The sequence below is a fragment of the Lissotriton helveticus genome, chromosome 3_1 (assembly GCF_964261635.1).
Source record: "Lissotriton helveticus chromosome 3_1, aLisHel1.1, whole genome shotgun sequence".
NCBI lineage: Eukaryota > Metazoa > Chordata > Amphibia > Caudata > Salamandridae > Lissotriton > Lissotriton helveticus.
The window spans coordinates 290,989,086-291,014,327 of record NC_136061.1 but is presented as its reverse complement, the minus strand read 5'-3'; the positions used below and the strand labels follow the sequence as shown (position 1 = coordinate 291,014,327).

The 25,242-nt window shown below is 47.0% G+C and overlaps 1 protein-coding gene across 2 annotated transcripts in view; it reads left to right on the top strand.

Annotated features, from left to right (window-relative positions):
- Positions 1-25,242, top strand: part of LOC144822378 (uncharacterized) — a 1,092,528-nt gene that overhangs the window by 645,352 nt on the left and 421,934 nt on the right. For both annotated transcript variants that reach the window (XM_078679823.1, XM_078679822.1), the window contains one exon: positions 13,005-13,209. In XM_078679823.1, coding sequence (XP_078535949.1) covers positions 13,005-13,209 — 205 coding nt within the window. The remainder of the gene's footprint in view (positions 1-13,004; positions 13,210-25,242) is intronic.

The window sequence follows — 25,242 nt, the reverse complement described above, 5'->3', positions numbered from 1 at the left end:
GCCTCTCTGCCCACTGCCGACAGCCAGCGCGTCTCTCTCTCTCCCTCTCTGACCCCGCCAGCATCCCCCGCGCGCTGACAGCCCACGTTCTCACATGCTTGGGCCATAAACCACCCCTTCAGCGCGGCCCTGCCTTGGAGCCACATCCCGTACCCGACGAACACCTCCCTCCGTCCCTTTAATGATCACGCATCCTTTGATGAACCCCCTTCCTCTGTGCCCGATTGTCCCGCCCGATCCCAGCCATCACCTAGCCCTGCGGATACAGTTTATTGCCCCTTACAGTAGGAAGCTGTCCCTCTTCAAAGAATCTATGACTAATAAAAGCCCCCACCCCATGAGATCCGATCAGCCGCACACATTCCGGGAGCCGGCGGGATATCCAGCTGCGCGATAGTCATCACCTACTGAGATCGGGGTGGGGACTTTTACTGTAAATATGTGTGGGAACGGGTTTGGAGCGGAGATTCCGAGGATGCCTTTCTGTACATCAAAGTATTGACAAGAATGTGTTTTATGTAATAAAGCAATAAACCTGTGTATAAGAGGCCAGGCCTCAAGGATGCGTTTAGAGCACCTCGAGAAGATACCCTGTTGTCTGATTTGACGTGTTCTGCTCCGTCGGAATAAACTCCTGTTTCTCGCCTTCCAGTCTCCAGCGCCTGCCTCTTTATTTGGTAACCGTGAGTTGGGTGAGAGGCGGCTAACGCCGGGCAAACCTTGAAAAGGGGTAATCGACCTGATCTGCCTGACCCTTTTTCTACAATTGGCGTCCCAAACGTGGGGCCCATCAGCGACGCGTGGATCCAGTGGGAGAGGTCCCAACGACAGAGTGAACGACTGCAACGATCGGGAAGAGCTCCTGCCCGATAGACCCTCGTCTGGCAGCCGATCATCCGAACTTCACCGGTTCCGAGCAGACCTCTCTCGAGTGATCTACGGTCCTGACTGGGAACCATCAGGAGTACCACAGCAATTACGGAGAACAGAGGACGATCAGGCGCTGGAAGCGGAAGACGAGAAACTGTCCATGCGGTCCGGGTAAGGTCGTGTAACACGACGAATTGCGAATTGATTGTTTGATTGTTTGAAAATACTAGTATTACTCATTTGATTGTTTCTGAGAGATTCTCTATTTGCAAACAAGCACAGAGTCGCCATACTCTGTTTAGTCTTTGCAGATAGTGAAGGGTAGGTAACGCAGGCCTTTGCCCCCTTTGTAATCCGTCGTGCCTACTTCCCTCTCCATTTGATTGATTGTTATCCAAGCATTTACTGTTTTGGAATTGGTTCTCTTTGGATCATTCTCTATTTACAAATAAGCACAGAGTCGCAATACTCTGTTTAGTCCTTGTGAATAGTGAAGGATAGGTAACGCAGGCTTTTGCCCCCGTTGTAATACGTCGTGCCTATTTTTATCCCTCATTTGATTGATTGTTTGTCCGAACATTGATCGTTCGGAATTGGTTCTCTTTGGGTTATTCTCTATTTACAAATAAGCACAGAGTCGCAATACTCTGTTTAGTCCTTGTGAATAGTGAAGGATAGGTAGTGCAGACTTTTGTCCCCTTTGTAACCCGTCATGCCTATTTTTGCCCCGTTTGTTGGTAGTTGGTTCAGCCCGGACCGCTTATTAGAGGTGAACCATCCGGCTCCACTGGAGGGCACCCCTAATAAGGACATGTTTACTAAATATGGACTAGTCACCGTGGCTTATAGTAAGCTGTGGCATAAATACACGAGAAAGGATCGGGGAAGTCAGTGGCCACTGATAGGATCCTTTGATAACGACAAAATAAACGCGCTGGAAACAGCCCTTTATAACAATAAGACAACACCCAGTATGCTCGATAGCTTCGGCATGTGGCGCAAAGAAACAGAACAGCGAAAGAAGAGAAATGAGGTCAGGTTAGAAAAGGAATTACGCAAGGCAGCTCACCTGGCCGCTAACAAATTAAAGGAAGAAATAAAAGAAAGAGAGGAAACCAAGCTAAAACAAGATTCCGAATCATCAGGCCAGTGTCCCGTCAGGACACCCTCTACACTTTACCCCGAGCTACCTTCGAAACAGCGAACGAACGATGATTTACTATTAGGTCCCCCGATCATCTACATGCCCCCTCCATACGCCCCTTCCCAACCCTTAGCGCAGCACCCGCAACCCCCACCGACAGGCGAGAGTAGTGCCGGAGCCTCGGTCCCCATGGCCTCTGCGCCGACCGAACCCCTCGTACCCAGCGCAGCACGAGCAGCGACTTCAGATGATCCCGAAGCTGGGAGGAAAGACCCTGCGAGATCGAATAGATTAAGTAAGGATGAACGAGCTGGGATCGATAAGATTGTAAAGACACTGGTGGTGCGAAAGGAAAGTGAGGATTATATAACGGATATGTACCATACATATGCCAATAGCTACAGGCGACACTTTGTCGTACGCCTTTGTTGCCATACCCTTAATGCCTACGAAGACCGCTACCAAGGAAAAGGCCCTGAAAACCTAACGACTGTATAGAAAAGTTGATGTCGGAGATGGGGATGAGTGTGATGTGACGAACCTCTTCACGCGTACGCTTGAAGTTTTCCGCCACCTCACGGAACAGAAACCAGAGACTAACACCACGACTCCTGCAGTAACTGAGGCCGGAGTAGAGAAAATTGACACGATGATGCCCATAAAGGAGGCCGCTCCCTATTGGGTTCCCCCACGAGGACAGGGAACACACGACGATATTAACCACCAAGATGCGAGAGGGAGGGTAGTTTACAACTGGGTTTACCAACCATGGGATCGGCAAGACATCCTGACTTTCCGAAAGTCCTTGCCTGATCTGCGAAAGAACCCCACAGCCTTCTATACAGAATTAGCCACCGCTCTGGGTTCAACGATTATGACCCTAGCGGATATCGATTTGTTTTTCGGGCTATGTCTGCCAGCTGATGTGTGGAAGCAAATCCGGAAAGTCGACCGCCTTGAGCTGTTCGGACATACCTGGATACAACTCGGTAATGTTGACAAACAACGGGAGCCGGGACAGAAACCTTTGAAAGCCATTCTAGACTTACCAGATAAGATTGTGCAGAAATTAAAAACCCTAGTTCCAGAAAGGAAGGTGGACTGGTCGATAGTAACGGCCTGTCGCCAGAAACCCCAGGAAGACGTATCAGAATACTTCTCCCGGTTTGAAACGGTGTTCTCCGATTACAGCGGCCAGGACATGACCACTGCGACCGGACATCACTTGTTTGTCCAGAACTATGTGAAAGGCCTGACACCAGAAGTCTCGCAGAAACTACAGACTAGCGAGAGTAGTTGGGCGGCCTCCAAGCCCGCAGCTATCCTTCAGATGGCTCAATACTATGAGCGACAAAAGAACGAGAACGATCAAGCGACTGAGAAGAAGAAAAAGGACTTGAAAGAGAGGGTGATGATTGCTCAGTTGCAAGGGGTGACTATAGGAAGGGAACAGTATAGAGGAAACTACCAGTCGATTGCTCCTAGAAATCCACCCCCTAGAGCCGCACACCCACACCCGGCGCTCCACGAACAGACCTCGATGAGGACCAGTGTGCGTTTTGCAAAAGATTTGGCCACTGGAAGTCTCAATGTCCAGTTCTGCAAGAAGCACTCAGAAATAAAGACACGAGAGACGTAGCGGGCGGGCCGAGAAATAGAGGACAGGGACGAGGGCACACAAGCGACACCAACAATGACAGACCTGGTAGACCGAACACGTTTGACCGTCCCCGACAGAATCAGTGCCAACAGTCTGACTGCGACAATTGCCACGACTTTGCACAGGACTGCCAAGGGCAAGGAAGGGATCCAGTCGAGCTCTATGTTGACCAGCAAGGCCCTTATGTCACCGCTAAGGTCCTAGGTACGAAGTCTCCATTTCTGGTAGATACTGGTGCAACACGTAGTGCGTTGTCTAAACGATTGATTCCCAGGGCACCCTTGTCTGGCTCACATGTGACATCAATAGGTTTTGATGGAACGCCCTCCACTAATCCCTTGTCCACACCGATCTCTTTTAACTTGGACAATAACACCACTGACACGACGTTTTTGCTCTCCTCCAACACCCCCGACGCCATTATGGGACTTAATTATTGAAACATTTTCGAGCTACTATTAGGTGTTCACAAGACGGAGTTCGAGTCATTCTGTACGACAACCCAACACTGCTCAGATCTTGTCGCACACAACGCATGTTTTCTATCACTGACACTGACTTGTCTTTACTCGACACCCTACCTCTGTACCTATGGGCAAAGACTGACTCGGACGTAGGACGCATGATGATAGACCCTGTACACATAACTGTTCGACAGGACGCAGTACTCCCCATACTCCCACAGTATCGGATATCGCCCGAAGGCGAGAAGGCGTTGGTAAAAATCATCCAGTCCCTGGTAGATACAGGAGTGGTAGAAGAAGTAGTTAGCAATAAATATAGATTTCTCGCTCCCAGATGCTGGAATGTTCTGCCTCCAGAACTACGTCTTGAACCATCTGAAACCCTGTTTAGGAAAAAGCTCAAAACTCACCTTTTCAGCAGGTAGCCTTTAATGGGAGGGAGGGCGGTCACTTCTCACTTACTACAGCGCGGGGACACGCCAGTGGCGTCACCAGGCGCTTTACAAATGCCCAAATAAATAAATGTTTGCAACAGCCCTATCCTACCCATTGTGAAGAAGCAGGGTGAGGGAGATGAAAAAGCGTACCGCTTCATCATCGACCTACGAGAAGTCAACAAAGTGGTTGTACCCCAGTACCCTGTAGTCTCAGACATCACCACCATTCTGACCCTGATTCCTTCCACTGCCACCACCTTCATGGTAATCGACCTCAAGAACGCATTCTTCTCCATCCCCATTCACTCGGACAGCCGCTACCTTTTCGGCTTCACTTTAAAATCCCGCTCATACAGATTTTGCAGAGCACCCCAGGGCTACACTGAAAGTCCAAGCATCTACAGCCAGGCCCTCAAGAGACAGCTGGATGCAGTCCAATTGCCGGATGGAGTGGTGTTGATACAGTACATCGATGATATCCTTTTGGCGGCCGACACCACTCCACTTGCAGTCACAGCCACCATCCAACTCCTGCACTTCCTCGCGGAAAAAGGCCACAAGGTCTCCAAGAAGAAGTTGCAATTCTGCCAACCTCAAGTCACTTACCTAGGCCACCTCTTGTCCAAAGACGGGAGAAAGCTCACACCCGATCGAATACAGGCTATTCTAGAGACCCCTATCCCTAAAACCCCGAAGCAAGTCCGCTCTTTGGTAGGCCTCACCTCCTTCTGCCGACAATGGTTGCCAAATTTCAGCCTCATTGTGAAACCACTACTTTCCCTACTGGCTAAAGATGTCCCCTTCCCGCTCCCTTGGACCCCTGAATGTCAATCCTCCTTCAAGGAACTACGAGACGCCCTTTGTTCAGCGCCCGTCCTAGGAACCCCTGATTATACAAAGCCCTTCTCTCTCTACACTCACGAAAGGGAGGGATGCGCTTTGTCTGTCCTGACTCAATCCATTGGCCCCAAACAACGACCATGTGCCTATTTCTCTGCCACTCTTGACCCTGTAGCAAGAGCTTTGCCTGCCTGCCTTCGAGCAGTAGCCGCTGCTGCTGTCTCTATCCGACAAAGTGAGGGAATCGTACTCTCGAATTCCCTCACGGTACTAGTGCCTCATGCTGTTGACACCCTCCTAAACCAGACCAAGACACAACACCTGACCAGCGCGCGACTGACTGGGTATGAACTGACACTGCTCGCACCTCACATCACGCTGAAACGATGCACCACACTGAACCCAGCCACCTTGCTGCCTCTGCCTGAAAACGATCCTGATGTGCCCCCAATACATGACTGTGTAACCCTCACGAACGAACAGACTAGGAGTAGAGTTGACCTCCGAGACACTGCCTTCCCAAACCCTGACGGAGAGCTATGGGTAGACGGCTCTTGCATTAAACTCCCCGACGGCACCACCTCAGCTGCCTATGCAGTTACCACAGCCCGAACTGTAGTTGAAACCGCCCGCATCACGCAACGATCCGCCCAAAGGGAACGACAGCAAACATTTACACGGACAGCCAGTATGCCTTCGGGGTGGTTCATCATTTTGGGCTCTTATGGAAGGAGAGGGGATTTCTGACATCTCATGGCACGCCCATCCTGCACGGAGATCTAGTCTCCGCTCTGACTGAAGCGGTTCTCCTCCCCAAACGACTTGCCGTAATCAAATGCAATGCACACAAAAAGGTGACAGACATCATTGGACAGGGAAATGCACTGGCCGACATCACTGCCCGAACCACAGCCGAGAACAGGACGACGACTCGCATGTACGTGACTAGGTCACAAGCAGAAAAATGGACGGACGCTAGGGAAACTATTAGGGACATCCAAATGGCCAGCTCACCACAAGAATTGACTGAATGGGCACGGGTGGGATTAAAGGATGATGAAGGCTGCTGGCGGACAAAAGACACGAACAAATGGTTGCTACCCAACTCGTACCTGATCCCCATACTGACAATGGCCCATTCCCCTGCACACATAGGATCTGCCCCTATGGCCGAACTTGTCTCCCGAGTTTGGCATAACGATAGAATTACAGACTCAGCCAAACGATTAGTCCAGCAATGTCTAGTCTGCCTGCAACACAACCCTGGGAAAGGAACTGTCGTACCCCGGGGAGGGTTTGGGGTCCCCAACCATCCATTTGAAGTCCTACAGATGGACTGTATCCAGTTAGAGAGATGTCAAGGACTGAAGTATGTACTTGTTGTTGTGTGCGCTTTTAGCAAATGGGTGGAAGCCTACCCGACGCGTGACAACACTGCTATTGCCACTGCAAAAGTACTACTGAAAGAGTTCTTCCCTCGCTACGGCCTTTGCCGTATTTTATGGAGTGACAATGGCCCCCATTTTGTAGCCGAGGTTATCCAGCTCATCCTGAAAGGACTGGGGGTACGACAGAAATTCCACGCAGTTTTTCACCCCCAATCTGCTGGACTGGGCGAGCGGCACAATGCCACATTGAAACTAAAACTGGCGAAAATAGTGGCTACCACAGGACTAAAATGGCCAGACGCTCTCCCCCTAGCATTGCTGTCAATGCGTTCCACCCCCACCAAACACCACTTGACCCCTTACGAGGTTGTTTTCGGCCGGCCCATGAGTATCTGGTCCGCACCCAAACCGACATCTATTCACGACGTCCCGGACGTCCTAATGTCTGACTACCTGTATAACCTAACTAAAACACTGTCTGTTATTCATCATCAGGTGCTGCAGGCCATCCCCGATGCTTCCAGGGGCCCCGGACATACCATCCAGCCTGGAGATTTCGTCCTGATTCGGAACTTCCAGCGGGAGAAGAGTCTGGAACCCCGCTGGACGGGCCCCTGGCAAGTCTTGATCACCACCCGAACAGCTCTTCGAGTGGAGGGGAAGCGAAATTGGCTGCATGCACATCATTGCAAGAAAATCTCTCCGGCCCTGACGTCGACCGAAGACGTGAGCACCCAGGAAGAGCTCCTGAACAAAGACCGACCATCCCTGAGCTGCTACCCTGAAACAGAGACACTCGAATTGGCGAAATTCCCTGATCCCACTGTGCCATCCAGAGAAGGGTATAACCTGCGACGAAAGGAGGGAGCTTCGGTTAAGTAGACCACTGACTAAGTTATCATTCTCAGAGCGGCGGCCTAACACTACAAAGGCTGCCAGGAGAGAAACCAAACGAAGTCTGTGGTTCTGCCCACTACTGAGCACCTTGAAGATGATGGAAGCGCCCGATACGAAGATGATGGAAGCAACCGGACATCCGAAGACCCGCTACAGGAACCCGAAAACTGACAGTTTGCACAGCTCAAAGACTATTGCTCTTCTTATCACTCTTCTCTTTTGCCTCCTCCTCATGACTACCTTCTGGATCGTGGAAGAGAACGCACCGGCTCATAAGACATTTCTAACGACTGCACAGCCTACCACCATGAAAGAACACTACCTGGTCTCTCTTTCACCTCAAATCCAAGAAAGGCGTAAGGAGTTCTGGAACAACTCCTTCGTACAGTTGCTGCACCAACACAACCTTGCTGCAAATGCCACTAATTGCTGGATCTGTGGGTTGATACCACATGCCACCGGACATTCCATCCCCTTCATCCCTTCACCTTTCTCTGTTCATGGCTCCTGCCTTGCCTGGCTGATCCTCTTGCAAGAGAGCTACAGAGACAATGCCACTTCCAGCGAAACTATGTCACACTTTTATCATGGAGTCTGGCTGAACAAAACCGGGAGAGCTGCTGCTCCTTTTTGCCCTCTATACTCCAATGCCTCTGTTCACATGGACATCCCCGCTAAAGAAATGGTGGAGATGCAAATATTCAACAATCCAGCCAGACCCACCTTCTCCTACCTCCAGAAACGAACAGCTGCCACCCTGACTGTGGCCCTATCTGTCGTCAATGTCTCGGGCCTCGTATGCATCACAGGCCATGGGACACAAATGGTGGCCCACAGCACTTGCCGCATCACCAGAACTTTGTACTCAACCGACCCACCCTCTTTTGTCAACTCTCCAAACATGTACTTCGTCTGTGGTACAAAAGCCTACACCTGGCTCCCAAAGGGCTGGGGAGGTACCTGCTACATAGCCTTCATCCTTCCTCCAACCTATGTGGCTCCGGCAAACCATCACCGACAGAGACGAGCAAAGGACATCGAGCAGGCCGCCTCCACTGGAGCACAATTCTTGGATGCAATGAAAGGACTTGTTCCACTTTGGGCTCCGATGGCGAACATTCGTGCCATTCGACATTTATCCCAGGCAGTCGAGACAACGATGAACATTACAGCTGGTATCCTCACAAACAATACAGCCGAGCTTCAGACGGTCCGTCTGGTGGCTCTTCAAAACCGTTTTGTTCTAGATGTGGTTCTGGCGGACCGTGGAGGAGCATGTCGTATCATCGGGTCCAGCTGTTGTACCTACATACCAGACAATTCACCCTCCGTTTACAAGGCCATCGAACACCTCCACAGACTCTCCTCAGAAGTTCATCAGGAACAAGAAGGATGGTCGCTCGGGAGTTGGTTCTGGAGTGCTGTAAAGGACTGGGGATGGAGGTTGCTCATGATTGTACTGATACCAATCGTCGTAATATGCGGACTCTGCCTGGGTATTCAATGCTTGCCACCTCTGTGTTCACTATTTGCTAACTGTGTTTGCCCTAAGACTCCGAACTTTGAAGCTGAACGCATGAAAGCTTTGTATGATGTAGAAATCCGTAATATGATGGGGATAGACATAAATTGACAAGCTGGCTAGATATGTTGAAAAGGGAGGACTGTTAAAATCTAGATTGCGACGTAAACATTATCGGCGCCATCTGGTCCCCTTTTAGCTCAAATGTGCGCGTAAGTAGCAGCCATTTTGAACGCCATGGCCTCTCTGCCCACTGCCGATAGCCAGCGCGTCTCTCTCTCTCCCTCTCTGACCCCGCCAGCATCCCCCGCGCGCTGACAGCCCACGTTCTCACATGCTTGGGCCATAAACCACCCCTTCAGCGCGGCCCTGCCTCGGAGCCACATCCCGTACCCGACTAACACCTCCCTCCGTCCCTTTAATGATCACGCATCCTTTGATGAACCCCCTTCCTCTGTGCCCGATTGTCCCGCCCGATCCCAGGCCATCACCTAGCCCCGCGGATGCAGTTTATTGCCCCTACAGTAGGAAGCTGTCCCTTTTCAAAGAATCTATGACTGATAAAAGCCCCCACCCCATGAGATCCGATCAGCCGCACACATTCCGGGAGCCGGCGGGATATCCAGCTGCGCCATAGTCATCACCTACTGAGATCGGGTGGGGACTTTGACTGTAAATATGTGTGGGAACGGGTTTGGAGCGGAGATTCCGAGGATGCCTTTCCGTACATCAAAATATTGACAAGAATGTGTTTTATGTAATAAAGCAATAAACCTGTGTATAAGAGGCCAGGCCTCAAGGATGCGTTTAGAGCACCTCGAGAAGATACCCTGTTGTCTGATTTGACGTGTTCTGCTCCGTCGGAATAAACTCCTGTTTCTCGCCTTCCAGTCTCCAGCGCCTGCCTCTTTATTTGGTAACCGTGAGTTGGGTGAGAGGCGGCTAACGCCGGGCAAACCTTGAAAAGGGGTAATCGACCTGATCTGCCTGACCCTTTTTCTACAACACCTTCTTTCTGTCACATAGACCCCATCAGAGAAACAGAGATACACAAAGACCCTCATTGATTTCACAAGCTGCTAAAACATAAACTGAGGCTTGGAATTAGTTTTTCTCAAGCTCTGTATGCAAGAGGTATGGGTTTAAGCGTGCCCTGTAAGAATATATGCTTATCTGGATATATATCTGTGTCTAAGTGTAATTACACTATAATCATTTATATAGCACGATCTCTCATTGGCTCCCAGGCAACACCAGAAGGACTGACACGTATGCCCTTGTCACCAGCATGCTGGACTACGGGAACGTACTTTACATAGGAATCACCACACGCCTCCTGAAGAGATTAAAGACAATACAAAATTCAGCGGCCAGATGTGTCCTCGTCCTCCCCATACAAACCTACATCACACCCCACATTAAGAAGCTACACTGGCTCCAGATCCAAAGAGATGCCAGTTCAAGATGTTGACCCACACATACAAAGCCCTACACAACGAAGGACCAGTTTACATCAACCATCAATTGACATTCCACCCACCAACGGGACTCCTACAATCCCCCTTCCTCGCAGACACCCCCCGGATCCAGTGAAGCAACAGTGGAGGATGGTCCTTCTCACACCTGGCAGCCAAAGCTTGGAACGACCTTCCCCTGCATCTCAGAATCTCCCCATCGCTCCAGGGATTCAGGAAAGGACTCAAGACCTGGCTCATCAAATAAACAGATCACAATGAAGCTAGCAGCACCCCCAGCACCTTAAGACCCTCACCGGTGATTTGCTGTGCTTTACAAATCTCTGATTGATTGATTAGTGAGTCTATAATACTGCAAAAGTACCCATTTGAACAAACTTAAATAAAGAAACATTGAGGAAAAAGCATTTAAGTTTATAAACCTATGCCTTGCAGGTTACCTCCAGCTAGCTAATGCAGGTGCATCAGTCACTGAGCTATATTATCAGGATTGTAATTTATGACCTGCAGGTAACAGAAGGAGCTCAGCACCAAAAGTAAGGACCCACTGAGCTATTGAGCTATAGACATAAGGTTAACAATTCAGAGGACTTACAATGCGCCCACAGAAAACCTTAAGTTGTTTTTGTTGTCTTTTCATTGCTTTGCTCATGTATGTTTCCTTTCCTTTCTTGTGTTGGCTCTTCCCCAGAGCATGGACCAAGGACATGTGTTCTTTCTCATCTTTGTTCTTCCTCGTCTTTTTGCAACACACTTTTTTGTTGTTGTTGTAAGCATTTCAATATTATTCCGGGACGTGCAATGTGCTTTACTACTTTTAACACAGGCATACAGCTTCTTATTTATGTTGCTTTCACTCTATATGCCATCTCTGTTCACACTTTAGTTACTTACACCCACAAGTGTACTACTCTATGCCACTATATGCCACTCTAAACCACTCCACTCTGTGCCACTCCTCTCTATGACATGCCACTCTACTCAACTCCACTTTATGCCACTCCTCTCCACTCTATCCCACTCCACGCGATGCCACTCCACTCAACCCCACTACACTCAACGCCACTCTACTCTACTCCTCCCTACCCCCACTCCACTCCACGCCTCTCTGCCCCACGCCATTCTACTCCACTCCACCCTATTCTATGCTACTCTATTCCACTCTATGCCACTCTACTCCACTCTAAGCCATCCCACTCTACTCTATGTAACACGACTCTATGCCACTCCACTCTACGCTACTCTGCTCCACTCTGTGCCATCCCACTCTACACCACACCACTCCACTCTAGGTCACTCTAGGCCGTTCCACTCCATGCCACTCTACTCCTTGCCACTCTAGGTGCCACCCCACTCTAAACCACTCTATTCTACGCCACTCCATTCCCCACAATGCCACTCTGCCCCACTTCACTCTATGCCTCTCCATTACAACTCTCTCTATGCCACTCTACTCCACTTTACTCTGTCGCTTTACGTCATTCCACTCTGTACAATCTACTGTATACCACTCTACTCTAAGCCGCTCTACTGTACGTCACTCCACGCCATTCCACCTCACTCTATGCCACTCTACTCTACAACACTTTTCTCTGTGCCGCTTTACGCCACTCCACTCTGTACAATCTACTGTATGCCACTCTATGCCATTCCACTCCACAACACTCTACGCCACTCCATTCCACGCCACTCCACTCCACACAACGGCACTCAATTGCAGTCTAAGCCACTCCTCTCTACGCTACTCTATTCTACTCCACTTTATTGTACTCTGCCACTCGACCCTACAATACTCTATTCTAAGCCACTCCACTGTACGCCACTCTATTCCACTCTACATCACTCTACACCATATTAGTCTACTCTATGCCATTCGACTCTATGCCCCTCTACTGTACGGATCTCTACTTTATTCCACTTCACTCTTTGTCGCTCCACTCTGTCACTCCACTCTAATTTACACCACTCCACTCTACGCCACTTCACTCTCCGCGACTCCACACAACTCTACTCTATGCCACCATATTGTACACCACCCTACTCTGCCCCACAAAACTAATTTTTAGCCATGCTGCTGTATGACATGGCTAAGAGACATCGGCATAACCAATATCTCTCACAAAGGCGAGACCCATTGGCTTTGCCTTCGGTTTTTTTCCATTGCCATAACTAGTGCTGATATGAGACGACTCGAGGTTCGAGATTTCCTATAGGTAGTACTTTCAATTTGTATTCTGGGGGATGGCCAGCAGTAGAGGGCACAATGCATGTGTTGTTACTCATGAAAATAAACATTTGTTTTTCCAGGTGATCAGTAAAGTCATGAACTCTGGCCAGAGTGACTGCCCCTTTCTTAAGGCTTTTCCCGTCCTCAGCAGCCTATCGCGGAGCCCGGACTTTGAGTACCGTACAGTGATAAACGCAAACGAGCGGAAGCCTATGTCTGTGAACGCCTTTCTGATTTTTCAGGTTTCTACAGTAGACCTGGAGACTGGCAGCCTTACTATTCTAGGTAAATTCTAAGCAATGTTAATGTGAATGGTCATTGAAAAACACACGTTACCCAGCCATAATAATACACTTTTTTCTAGGTTCTAGGCCTGGCACAAGTCCTAACAAATAATGAGTGACTAAATAGCATAGGTTTTTTTGCAATGATATCAGATGCAATAACCACAGCAAGTGACATCACATGAAGTGATGTCAGAATCAATAAACACCACTAACATGAAAATAGATGGCACTATTTCACAGCCAAAGCTTTTATAGTCCCTAATATAAAAATGTAAACAAATGTATACAGCGTATGTTTTCATACCTAAACCAGACATATATGTGCATCTTTTTGTTAGTGATTGAAAAGCAGTGAATGCTTTAGACCGGTGGTTGTTAACCCTTTCACTGCTGTGGACCCCACCTAATCATTACTGGAATCTGGGGACCACCACTGAATCATTATTTGTTTCCGGGGATCCCCATGGAGTCATTATTGGAATCCATGGATCCTGGTCGAAGCATTTTCGATGAATTGAACAGAAAAACAATACATAAAAAATATAGAACCATTTATCAAACAAATACAAATAATTAACTATTTTATGTAATTCATAAACAAATATGAAAAAAACTACATTGTAATTTTAATGGGAGGGTTGGAGCTTTTCTAAATTCATTTAAAGCCACTCATTGTCCATTCTATATTCTGTTTGATGCACTTGCACTGCTTCCACTGATCAATATGTGGATACCAACTTAATTTTTAGCTTTCAGTCTCAAATTCCATCACATTTACAGGACTTTTAAAAATATTTAATTGTACATTTTAATTCTATTTTATATACACTTTACTAATCTGTCAATATTATTTAATTTTCTAAGCAGCCGCAGACTCCATTAGTAGGCTTTGTGGGCCCTTAGGGGTAATTGGACCACAGGTTATAAAACACAGATTTAGATGATTTGAACCACAAAATCGTACACAAAAATATGGAAACAAGGGACATCATATATATATATATATATATATATATATATATATATATATATATATATATATATATATATGATGAAATATTGTATTTAATTCCAAAAGACATATAGAAATTCAAACTTTTAATTTTAATGGGAAGGTTGAAGCTTTTCTAAATTCAATTGAGACTGCTCATCTTCCATACAATATTATGTTTGACTGCTCCCACGAATCAATCTGAGGATACCAACTTAATTTTTAGCCTACATTTAAACACAGTCTATGTTTTTTTTGCATTTTTATTGATATTATACATGCAAACGCATTCTGTTCACCATGAAGTCAAAGACGTTAGCAGCATTTCCAACATTCAAGGGTTCATTAGCCAAGTATATATAGTGCAGTTACACAGCCATCTTCACACAAGATGGAATCATCTCAGCAGGTGCTGATTTTACTGCACAAGAGGAGCCAATATTAACAACCCCCCCTACCCATCACCACACAGATCAAGAGGTTCATATGCGGCTTTAACTTATGTACATTGGTAGTAGTATGTCAGTATCACATTTCCTAATTACATATTCAGGCGGGTGCATGAACAGACACATATATACGTATAGCATTATAGTGACAAACATAAAATTTCAGTGTCTCGAAATTCTTATCAAACTGTACAGCCGACTACCTTCTGACTTGTCATATTACATCTGGTAATATTCAAGCACAGATAACTGTCAATGGAGTCATGGTGCCAGACATTGCCTCAACCTTCTGCAGTAGGACCTCCCACAGTCTTAATTTTTATACATACTTGCACCTAAATATGCTGGTTAATCACATGCTTTGTGAACTGCACTCAATTTTTCTGCCTTTCTTCCTTCTACCAACATTTCACTTTTCAATTGTGAAAGTCAAGCACATCTGGTCTAATAATATTTGATTCACACCACTGAAGGAGTGACGCAATCTTATCTTTCTTTTGTTAAAGTGAATCGAGTCAGGGATTTCCTCCTGCCCAACAAACTATACATACAATGTTACTGGTTCCTGCTAATCGTCAGCAATTGTGCCACAGAGCAAGAAAGGGAAATGTCCCCCCTGACTGCTGGTTGGGTAGTAATATACACCAATAATCAGGGTCCAGTGGGCCTCAGCGCCACTGGCAGTGCTGCACCATTGATGGCTACGCCCCTGATCAGAGTAGAAGCCAGTCCATTCCTTGTCTAGTTAGGGACATCAAATTGAGCACAACAGATCTACCCCATTTTAGTTTGGTGAATGTTCTGCACAGAATTCAGATTTTCCACAGCAGGGTTTGGTAGGAAATAGTGATTTTATTAAAGAAACGAAGGCTAATATGCATTTCCTTTTTATTACCTTCACACAGCAGCAACAAGGATCGAACGCTGAATCAGAAGCACAACCGTAAAACATTCCAAACATGTATAAATACTCAGAACATGCAGCCATCTTCCTTCTTTCTTGCTGCAACTGAACAGTCTTTCATTACAAAAACGGTAAACCATTCTGTGAACTTCTCTTGAAGACATCTTCCACAGAAAACTCAAACACCATCCACACACCAAAGCCGATATTAAACTTGTCCTGAAATAAAAACAAAAAAACATAAGGGTGGGATTCATCTTATATAGGAAAATATTAGCCTCCATGTCTTTAATAAAATCAAGCTTTTCTACCAACCCCTGCAGCGGAATATCTGAAATTAATGGCAAGGCATGGAGGCCAATATTCTGTATGTTCAAAGCCTTTTCATAACATTCACTGCAGCACTCTCCTCTGGCTTGAACTAAAATCTTTTAGTCACTGCATCAGTTGCCCAATCCACTGAAGCAAGAATACTTTCCAAACTTCCTCCCACCAAAAAAAGCATTTGAAGTAATAACGCCTCTAGCTGAATACATACCTAAATCTAAAAACATAAATTCCTGCCCTTTTCATGACTCCCTTAACCTACCTCACTAAAGTAGGATTAGAAATTGGCTTATGCAGGTATATGAATGGAACCAACAATTGAGAATCTCCCAGACTTCTCAAACCACCAGTCCTTCTCTTATACTCTCTCAAAAACCTAACCACATACAAATGATCATTGTCTCCCATACTAGGATAAATAATAGTCCCAGACATTTTCTAAGTCCTTCTGCTAAAAAAATTTACCACACTTTCTACAGATACCGAAAAGGGATTCAAACGCCTCTCAGAACACCAACAAACCCATCTCTTCCGTGCCAACCTATAAGACTTTGTGGTACCTGGCACCTTTGATGACTTTTGTACCCTCGGGCCATAAGCCTGACACTTGCCATACTCATCTGAAATCATCCGTCCATCAACTGTAATTGACCCTGCAACACCAGATTGTGACTCGCCCCCATTGGATTTGCCAACAATCCCAGGTAACATGGAATAGCCACAGGATCGTCTATCAACAAGCTCATCACACACTTCTGAAACGGGCAAAACAAAACCACCAAAATAAATTCTTCTTGCTTTCACCTCACTTTCATCAACAATCTTTGGATCATGGAAACATAGGAAACATATAGCTGTGTTTCATCCTCAAACTCTGTAGAAAAGCATCCACCGCCTTGGCCTCCGGATCTGGCTTCCAATTGAAGAAAACTGGAATCTGCGCATTGAACTGACTCATAAACAAATCCACCTTGAATGGACTGCATCTCCTCTCTAAAGTATTGAAAACCTTCCTGTCCAACCTCCAATGCTGGACTTCCTCAAATGCCTTGAATTCCAATCCGCCACTGAGTTGCTCAATCCTGCAATATGTTGTGCCTGTACCATTACATTCTGGCTCAGACAACAGTTATGTTATGTTATGTTACTGTGACTTGTAGAGCGCTACAGCTACCCAAGCAAAGGGGCGTCCCGGCGCTAATACCAAAAAAGACTGACATAAGCAGATGGAGCGGACACAGACTATGGTGCAGGGAAAAGAAGAGTCTTGATGGCCTTCCTGAATTCTAAATAGTTACTAAGGCCGCGAATATGCACAGGAAGTGAGTTCCAAAGGATGGCTGCTCTACTACGAAAGGAGCAGCCGCCAGGACGAACTCTTCGTGTCCGGGGAACCACCAAGAAGTGCTGACCCTGTGAGCAGAGATGCCGTGAGGGAACATATGGCAAAAGGAGGTTGGCCAAAATAGAGGGGTTGGTCAGTTTCAAAGCTTTGAAGGCGATACATAAGGCTTTGAATTCAATATGCCTGGCTACAGGTAGCCAATGAAGACAGCGAATGGCCTCGGACACAGAGCAAGGTCTGTGCAAACCTAAAAGGGCTCTTGCTACCGCGTTCTGTGCCCTTTGTAGCCTCCGAATCTCCGCCTTGTTGGACCCCAGATAAAGAGTGCAGGCATAATCAAGTCTGGACAATACAGGCGCCTGAATGATAACCTGATGCGTAGGTGCATCGAAGAAGCCCAACAGGTGTCTAAACCCCTGTAGGAGTCCAAAACAAGTCTGTGCCATCTTTTTTGTTTGGACTCGGTAGTTACGAGTTGAGTCCAGCCATACCCCTAGATTTTTCACTGCCTGCTTGGGAAAGGGGGCCTTGCCCAGGCTATCTGGCCACCAGAGTTCACTCCACTGACCATGGTCCTTTCCCACTAACAATACCTCCGACTTGTTAGAATTCAGCTGGAGACAGTTAGTGGTCATCCACCCGACCACTGCCGCAAGGTCGCCCTGAAACTTAAGGGCGTCCCGCTCGGTGTTATTCGAGAGTGCCACCACCAACTGTGTACCGTCAGCGTAGGAGACCATGGTCAGACCCCTGCTAGTGGCTACTCCAGTCAGCGGTTGGACTTAGATATTAAATAGGAGGGGGCTAAGGGAGGAACCCTGTGGCACCCCTTGTTTAACAGAGTGTTTGCCAGAGGCAAACGGGGGGGCTGTTACCAAAAATGACCTCTCATGGAGGAATGAGACAAGCCACTCCAGGGCCGAGCCAGTAATTTCCACTTCCTCCAGGCGTCTCAGCAGTATGTAATGAGACACAGTGTCAAACGCGGTGTTTAGATCCAACAGGATCAGCGCCGACATTTGCCCAGCATCCAATGCTGACCAGAGTTCTGTCACGGCCAGGAGGGGAGACTCTGTGCTGTGACCAGGTCGAAAGCCGTTCTGGAAGGGGTCCAGTTTGTTAATTCAAGGTCAGGAAATCCAACAGGAGGGAGTTCACATATGCCTCCGTGATCTTTGCCACCCAAGGGAGCATAGAAATAGGGTGGTGGTTCTCTGATTTAGCCTGATCAAGCGCAGGTTTTTTAAGGAGGGGAATTACCTTGGCCTGTTTCCATCCCCTGGGCACGGTGGCCGTGGCAAGAAACCCTTTTATCACCTGACCCAGGGACTGTAGGATTGTAGGCAGTACTTTTCTGAATTAGTCTGGTTTAAGCGGGTCAGCGGGGGATCCTGACTTGATCCTTCTGCAAAGTGCTAGCAGCTGATCGATCGGGATTCGCGGAAAGGTATATAGAGTATTAGCCTTTTGACAGCACCGTGCCACAGGCATGTTACTGTGTGCAGCCGGAAAGGACCTGTAGATGTCATTCACCTTTTTAACAAAAAAGGTGGCAAGGACCTCACACTGCTTATTAGTCTTAATGGTCGACCCAGCGATGGTCCGCCGGGATTGCAGGCTTGCGAGTATTGAAAAAGGGCTCTTAGCTGGATTATCACTCTCACGGATTTGATTTGAAATTTAAAAACATTTGTAGAAATTTAAAACATTTGTAGAGCGCAGCGTTCACCATACGGTTTCTTGGCGCTATAGTAGTAGGTCCAGCAACTGAGGGTGGAGTAACCAGGCGCAAAGCAGAATGGGCAGGTTACAAGGGAAAAGCCTGTCTAAACAGGAACGTTTTTAAATCTTTGCGGAAAGATGAATATTGTGTGGCCAAGCGCAGGTGATCAGGGAGGGAGTTCCAGAAAGTGGGAGCCAAGGTTGAAAAATTGGTTCCACCCCACTTTTTACGCTTAAAGCGTGGAATTTGCAGGAGGGACTTCGAGGAGGAGCGGAGCTCTCTGATCGGGACATAATCGTGGATCAGAGAGGAAATAAAAGCGGGGGCAGTGCCCTGGCGAGCCTGAAAAACCATGCAGCCAGTTTTGAAAAGGGAGCGTTCTTTGATCGGGAGCCAATGAAGCTCCTTTAGGAGGGGTGTAGAATGGTGAAAGCGGGGGAGACCATACACCAACCGGGCCACTTGGTTCTGGATCATCTGGAGCTTCCGCAGGCTGTATGCAGGGATGCCGTTGTATATGGCATTAGCATAGTCCAGCCGCGAAATCACCAGCGCGGACATGATCAGCTTAAGTGCTTGGGGGGAAAAGAAACGGGAGACAGTGCGAATAGTTCGAAGAGTGAGAAAACAAGAGGAGACAACTGAACTGATTTGTGAGTGGAGAGTGAGTTGGTTATTCATTTTGACACCCAGGGTTTTGACTGTAAAAGAAGGAGTGGGGGAAGTACCAAAAGAGGAAGGCCAGAAAAGAGAATTCCAGGGACTGGAAGAACCACCAGTGAGAACCAACTCGGTTTTGTCCGGGTTCAGTTTGAGATGGTTGTGGCTTTGATTGGCATAGAAAGCCGCTCGTGCCAAATGTATGGCCTTGTGATACCTCGTTATTGTCGCCCAATAGATATCCTTTGCAGCAGGACTAAAGTCTCTTCTCCATATCCGCTCCAGCCTCTTACATCCCTTGCGCATATCGGCCAGTTCATTCTTAAACCATGGTTGAGGTTTTGCTTTACGGTTGACAGACCATTTCTTAGGGATTAGGCTATCTAACAGCTGGCTTATCCACTCAGAAAACACCCTATGGGCCTTGTTGGAGTCCTATGGCAAACTCGGACAGGTAGCCGAGAGGCAGGCATCAAAATGCTCCCAGTTCAATTTGTCTTTTTTTGAACAAGGGAACCCAAACAGTTTGCTGAGGACCGTGGGTAACAATGCTATTATAGAGAAACAAAGGTCCTTAGCTTATATAGGATCAGGAAGAAGATAAAATATAGGCCATGATCGGTGACTATATTTGTCCACTGCCCATGCTCTATATTAATGGGACCATCATCAGGACTGACAATTTCAACATTAGGGGAGAGGGATGGATGGAGCTTCGTCAATGACGTGCACCACCAGGTCGCACCTGCGACCTGGCAGTGCACGTTATTGATGAAGCTCCCTTTCATAGCAGATTGTTGTCAAGCGGAAGGAATTATCCTTTGAGATACCGCCCATTGAAAGGAGACAAACCCGGCTCAACAAACGTGTCCGGAGTACTGACAAGCCCCACGGAAACGAAAACGATTAACCCAGGTGGGTGCTTTACCAATCCATCTCGCTCCCCTTGGTTACTGGGGCTCCTGCCCATGAGACAGGGCGGTTGTATTTTAAATGTGCCAGGCAGGCAAATGTTGAAATTGTCAGTCCTGATGATGGTCCCATTAATATAGAGCATAAGGGATCGAAACGTCGACTTTTGTAGTGCTTTCACAAGCTGACTAATATGTCTTATCCTGTTGTGTCTAGCACGCTTTTGGCAATACTTAATTTGACACTGATTTAAAAGTGGCCAAAAATGCTCGTGTTTTGCCTGTAATTTCACGTTTATATTGTCTTGTCCTTTCTCTCTAGTATGGTACAGGATTGTGCCTTACAACTATCTTCCTAGATTGCTTACATTGATTGAAAAATAAAAAACCCTGTCCGGCTGGGCAGTGGACAAATATAGTCACCGATCATGGCCTATATTTTATCTTCTTCCTGATCCTATATAAGCTAAGGACCTTTGTTTCTCTATAATAACCCAGTTCAATTTGTGCCAGGGGATTTTGAGGGAGGTCGTCTGATCCTCAGGCTGAGTGGAGATTAGGCCTTGAAGTGACATTGAGACCAAAACGTGGTCCGTCCATCCCATCGTGGTGGGCGCATGCACTGTAATTAAGGGTTTATTAGTAAAAACTGGATCCAACAGTGCCAAAAAACCTTGCCAAATCCACCAAATCATTCAACCGAGGTCCCCCGAATCTGTTCACATACCTGACCAACACATTGTCCATCTTCAACAATACACAACACTTTACTTGATCCCTGACAAAACTCTTACCACAAAAGAACCTGTCAGCAATACCAGGTAATTGATATGCACCGCATCCATTTCTCTCCTGCTGTAAAAGAACCACATTTTGCCCCCATCCTTGAAGACTAGCATCCAACTCTATTGCTGACTCTGAATAGACGCAGAAACCAAACCCAACAATCTGACCAACTGCATAGAGACACCAAGTTGCTCATCCTCATTCTCCTTAACTCCTTGTGGATCTTTCTCACCTTCTCCATTGGGAACTTCAACACTAAGCCCAATGTCCATATCTGAAAACCTAAAAAATACTGTCTCCTGACTTGGCACCAAGTCTTCAACCTGTTCACTACAAAACCTAGGTCCTCCAAAACACAGACTGCTAAGTACATTTGCTCCTTCACAAGCTTCTTCATCTCTGCTATGATCAGAACATCATCCAAATACACTATCAAACAAATACCTCTTGACCTCAACCAAGCCAAAACTGGCCTCATGACCTTTGTGAAACATCGCGGAGTCAGCATCAAACTGAATGGGAGACATGAAAACCTCCACATCAGCCCCTGCCACTAAACTTCAGATCATCTTTTGTCCAGACATATTGGTACCAATAAATATGCATCCTTCAAGTCCAGATGAGTTAGCCAGTTTTCCTTCCTTACAAGATCTCTCAATAAATGAATACCTTCCATTTTGATATGATTGTATTGAACCCAATCATTCAAATGCATTTAATTGATTACTAGTCTCAATTATTTGCCCTTCATCACTACCAAATATATTGCTTACAAACCTTTTTGAATCTCTCTCTGTGACCTCTCTATGGTAGCCTTCTCAAGAAGAACCTCCACCTCCTGAGTGACCATAGCGTCCTGCTCCTTTGAAACCTTCCGATTTGTTGGTTTCCTTTTCTGCCTTGGCTGTCCTATGATAACCCTGTACCATCTCCAAAACCCACTGATCTGTCGTAAGCTCCTTCCAACGTGACAAAAAGTGGGCTAGTCTGCCATCCAGGTTTATCATGGTACATAAAGGGCTTCCTGCCAAACATACCTTGTTATCCTCTGTCCCTTCTGTCACCTCTTGAAGCTCTTGCTTTTCCTTTTCGCCGCTGTGGGAAGAACCCTTGCACCTGGTATCCACTGGAGTGTCTAAAACCTTGAGCAAAACAAGCATTCTGTGATTCCATAGCCACAGCCCGGAAATCGACCCCCAATCCCACCAAAAACATTCCTTATATCTATTTAACCTTTTGAATCGGATTAAATGTCCCTACATATGTGGACATATCATTCACAAACACCTCACTAAAAAGTAATCCATTGGCTTTTAAGCTCAGCCAATGTAGGAGCTATTTTAATGAGGATACGCTTCCTCCTTTCAACACAAAGCACTGTATTAGTATTACCCAATAAACAATGGACCTTTGCACCCGTTAGCGCATCTCCTCTCCAAAACATCCAGCAATCTATAGTGACACCATTTAAGGTCCTTGTCCAAACACCTCCTGGGATCCTGACCAGATTAAGTTAGAAAGGTCATCATCTTAGAATCCAGCTCAGGCGTATAAGCCACCTTGTGACTCATGTTGGCCAGGGGGTCACTCTGATTGTAACTGATTCCTCACCTCTTTAAGCATGTTTTGCCTAATCTAAAATTCAACATACTGTGTACCATGATCTACTGGGATCCATTGAGGAGATAACGGGTGCTGAATAAGGAGTGGATCAAACATACCCTCCCCAAAGGGGTCAAATAAGCCCTTGATTTCGTCAGATTTTTTATTATCTCTTTTTTGTTTCTTTGCCTTCAGTACTTCCTCATCTGATTTCTCCAACTCCAACTCAGAAATACAACGTATTTCCACATCATCATTACTGGATGACTGGCCACAAGCAACCACTTTGTGCCTCCTCTTATTGGCCTATATTGCTCTATCTTTGAAGTTCAACTGAGCTGTTCTTTTCCTCTTTCCATTTGGAATATCATTTCCTCTCAAATTAGGTTATTTTCCCTGTTTCTTGCAAAATGTTTCCTCTTCTTAGTTGCCTTGTGGCCCTCAGCTTACACATCAGCCTTAACTCAATCTCTTCCACTGACCGAAAGTGCTCCTTCTCTATCAGTTCCAAAGACCTCCCCAATGTATGCATTAATCTCTCAACACAATCAACCTGTCATTACCCACCTGTGATACTAAAGCTGTGAAAGCCTTGTCCACACTTGCCTGCACCTCCTCATGTATACTCTGATTTTCCCCAGAACCTGCACTTCCAAATCTCACACTACCTCAAATACCTTTAAATCAAAATCGGCCCTATTATGTTGCCCCTAAAAATGACACTTCCCAGACTCCTCAGACCTATGTCTCTGCTCACTACATTGCCTTCCATTAATCACTTCAACTTATGCTCCCAATATATGACTGCCAACAGTGCCATTTACCTCTATCTGAATTGCCCAATTCAAAATGGCCGCAAGATGCTAGAGCAACACGCTCTTCATGGTAACCCGGCAGGCCTAGAAAATACGTCTCCTCACAGTGAGGAAGGAAATACACGAGGGAATGCTGCACGCTCTGCAAAGCATGCGTAAGCCACCTGAATAACATGCTTTGAACCACTTTGCCTCAAAGTGCCTCGAGCTTCAACTGAAAGATGCACTTGTGAAGGCAACCGTGAGTTTAAACAAAATGAATTAGCTTTCCTGGAATCTACCACCATGGGCATCAATGTATCACATTTCAAAACCTGTTATGGGGGTGTGGTAAAGATGGCGGTCGGATGAGACATGTCTCCGAGTCTCTCCAACACCGCCGACAATTAGCACAACCATAGTTCCCTCCCTCCGTACACCATTCCTGGGGTGAAACGCTGGACCCTACCAGAAACCATCGCTGAGTCGGTAAAGACATGTTAGTAAGACAGCCCATTCTGGGGACCCCGGTAAAAGCATCCCTGGGCGAAGCGGGCTGCAAGATGGAGCAGAGGATGCCAATTGCCCTGCCACAAAGGCATTTATGACCTCACTCGTCACTTCCCTCCGGGAGGATCGTCAAGCCATGCAGGGGCAGCTTTCAGCAGATCTGAAGGAAGTGTGGCTGGACCTACCGAGCCAGGGAAGCTCACTCAGTGCAAGTCCGAGGGCATACGCCAACGTTCTTTCAGGACTTATCAATGACCACTCTCTATAAACGCAGGGAACTCCGTCCCATCATGACCCACCTCAGGGAGAAATGAATATCATATTCCTGGGGGTACCCCTGCTGTATCATTTTCCGAGATGAAGGGAAATTGCGGTAGCTGAGATCCCTGAAAGATCCCTGAAAGAGGCGTAGGAGGTTCTGGGTCTCTCAGAAGTTATGACACAGGCGGAGGGTGGTAAGTACCATAAGGGTACTGGCTGCAAGCAGCATCGGTGCTGTAAAATGAGGAAACAATCCTCATAAACCAGACACAGAGACAATAGCGAAAGAAAGGAAGGCAGTGCTCACTTCGCTCACTGGTTCACCGGGCCGGCTAGATTCTTCTTGAGTGGGTAATGCAACATCAGTGGGAAGATCCATTACGGGTGGGTTCGGAGGGGCATAGTCACTTGTCAGCCGCCCTTTCATGAGAGTCAACATGAAGACTTGCCAGCTGAAGGAGGTCATGGAGACACCTATGCCCGACCGGCTAATGCCCCCCTTGTGTTCTCCTACGTTGACTAACTGATGTTGATTCGAATTTTCAGAAATGTTCATCTGAACTGTACAGTTTGGGTTTTTTGGGGTTTCCTTTCATTGTTTCTTGTTTACCGCTTTCTTTTTCCTCCACACCAGTCTCAGGTAGGGCCCCGCAGCAGGGGCAGGAAGAAGGGCCTCTGGGTATGTCACTGTTCTGCAGTCTTAATCCCAGTAGGCCCAGCGCTACAGATACAATTCTATAAGTAAGCCATGGGTAGGGACCTGAGGAT